Genomic DNA, 1,575 nt, shown 5'->3' on the forward strand with positions numbered 1-1,575 from the left:
AGAGAGAGAGAGAGAGAGAGAGAGAGAGAGCGTATGTTGGTAAGTAATAGATATGCTACAGTAAAGTGATTATATATGCCTATGTACATTGTATTTGTTGGGTTATTAAATTGCAGGTGAGGGTGGGTGAGAACGTGGGGGGAGGACCCGGAGGTGATTGCTGCCCCAGGGTCCGACCTGGCTCTCGGCGGCCCTGGTGCCACTGAGTGTGATATGCATAGAACAATTAACCTTATGAGTCATTTTACAAAAATATTGCTGCGAGTAATAATGGGAAGATTGAGAAGAAGAAATTTCCTTCATATTACTGATTTTGACCGGGAGGGTCACATATAGGCACTTAGACAGCCAAAAACATAATGTAGGGTTCTGTTTGTTGATTTTTCATCAGCCTAATACTATCCAGTCAGCTATCCTTTAAATGAAATTAGAAAACTTAGGTGTTAACGTCATTTTAACATCATGGATACGCAATTTTCTTACAAACCGAATCCAGTATGTAAAATTAAAACATTCCTCATCGACATACTCGACATACTCGTATATCACAACAAATACAGGGGCCCCTCAAGGATGTGTTTTGTCACCAGTTTTATTCACACTATACACGAACGACTGCCACATAAACAACAGTAACATCAAGTTGATCAAATTTGCGGATGATTCAACCATAATTAGGCTAATTCAGGCTGACCATAACGAAACCGCTTACCGGAATTTTGTTTCTTCACTTTTCTGAATGGTGTGAACATCGCAAGCTGCTTTTAAAAGTGGAAAAAAAACCACCAAATAGTTTGTTGTTGACTTTAGAGAAAAAGAAACTACAATTGCAGCCACTCGAAATTAAATGTGAAAACATCGAGCAAGTGTCAGATTATAAGTATTTGTGTGTTACAATAGACAACAAACTCAACTGGCGTGTCCACACTCCTCTCCTGCATAAAAAAGTGAAATGTCCATAGTCTATCATCCAACCATAGAAAGTATGATCAATTTTTGTACAACAGCATGGGCCGGGAACACAAGACAACAAGATAAAGAAAAATGGAATCGATGAATACTGAAAGCATGTACAATTTCAATATCTACATTCCCCCTACTTGGATGAATTGTACCTAAGAGCTTGCACTAAAAAATTAATTCCATCTTTTTAAACAACAAACATCCCTTGGTCCCTCAAATAAAAACATCAGTCAGAAATAAAAGACCTAGGCTTCTGATCTGTGTAACAAAGAAAGATCATACAGAAGGTCATTTTTACCATCACCCATCAAAATTCTTCCACCTTAACCATCTTGTAACTAGTATTCATATATACCATAGAGCATGCATCAGAATAAAAATGAATATCATTATGTTATCTAGCCTAATAAGATTATTATTGTTTATATTGTTGCTCACTTATAATGTGCATGTGTGCATGTTTGTGTGTGTATGTGTGTGGGCGTATGTGCGTGTGTGTGTGTGTGTGTGTGTGTGTGTGTGCACGTGTTTGTGTGTGTATGTGTTTGTGTGTGCACGCGCGCTGCGTGTATGTGTGTGTGTGTGTGTGTGTGTTTGTGTGTGTGTGTGTGT

General features: G+C 38.3%; 1 protein-coding gene across 1 annotated transcript in view; it reads left to right on the forward strand.

Moving 5' to 3' along the window:
• LOC118477331 (MAM and LDL-receptor class A domain-containing protein 1-like) overlaps positions 1–206 on the forward strand; it is an 8,795-nt gene extending 8,589 nt beyond the window's left edge. The window contains exon 5 of the mRNA XM_035968537.1: positions 117–206. Coding sequence (XP_035824430.1) covers positions 117–206 — 90 coding nt within the window. The remainder of the gene's footprint in view (positions 1–116) is intronic.
• Positions 207–1,575: the final 1,369 nt, after the last annotated feature.

The sequence above is a fragment of the Aplysia californica genome, unplaced genomic scaffold (genome assembly GCF_000002075.1).
Source record: "Aplysia californica isolate F4 #8 unplaced genomic scaffold, AplCal3.0 scaffold00066, whole genome shotgun sequence".
Lineage (NCBI taxonomy): Eukaryota > Metazoa > Mollusca > Gastropoda > Aplysiida > Aplysiidae > Aplysia > Aplysia californica.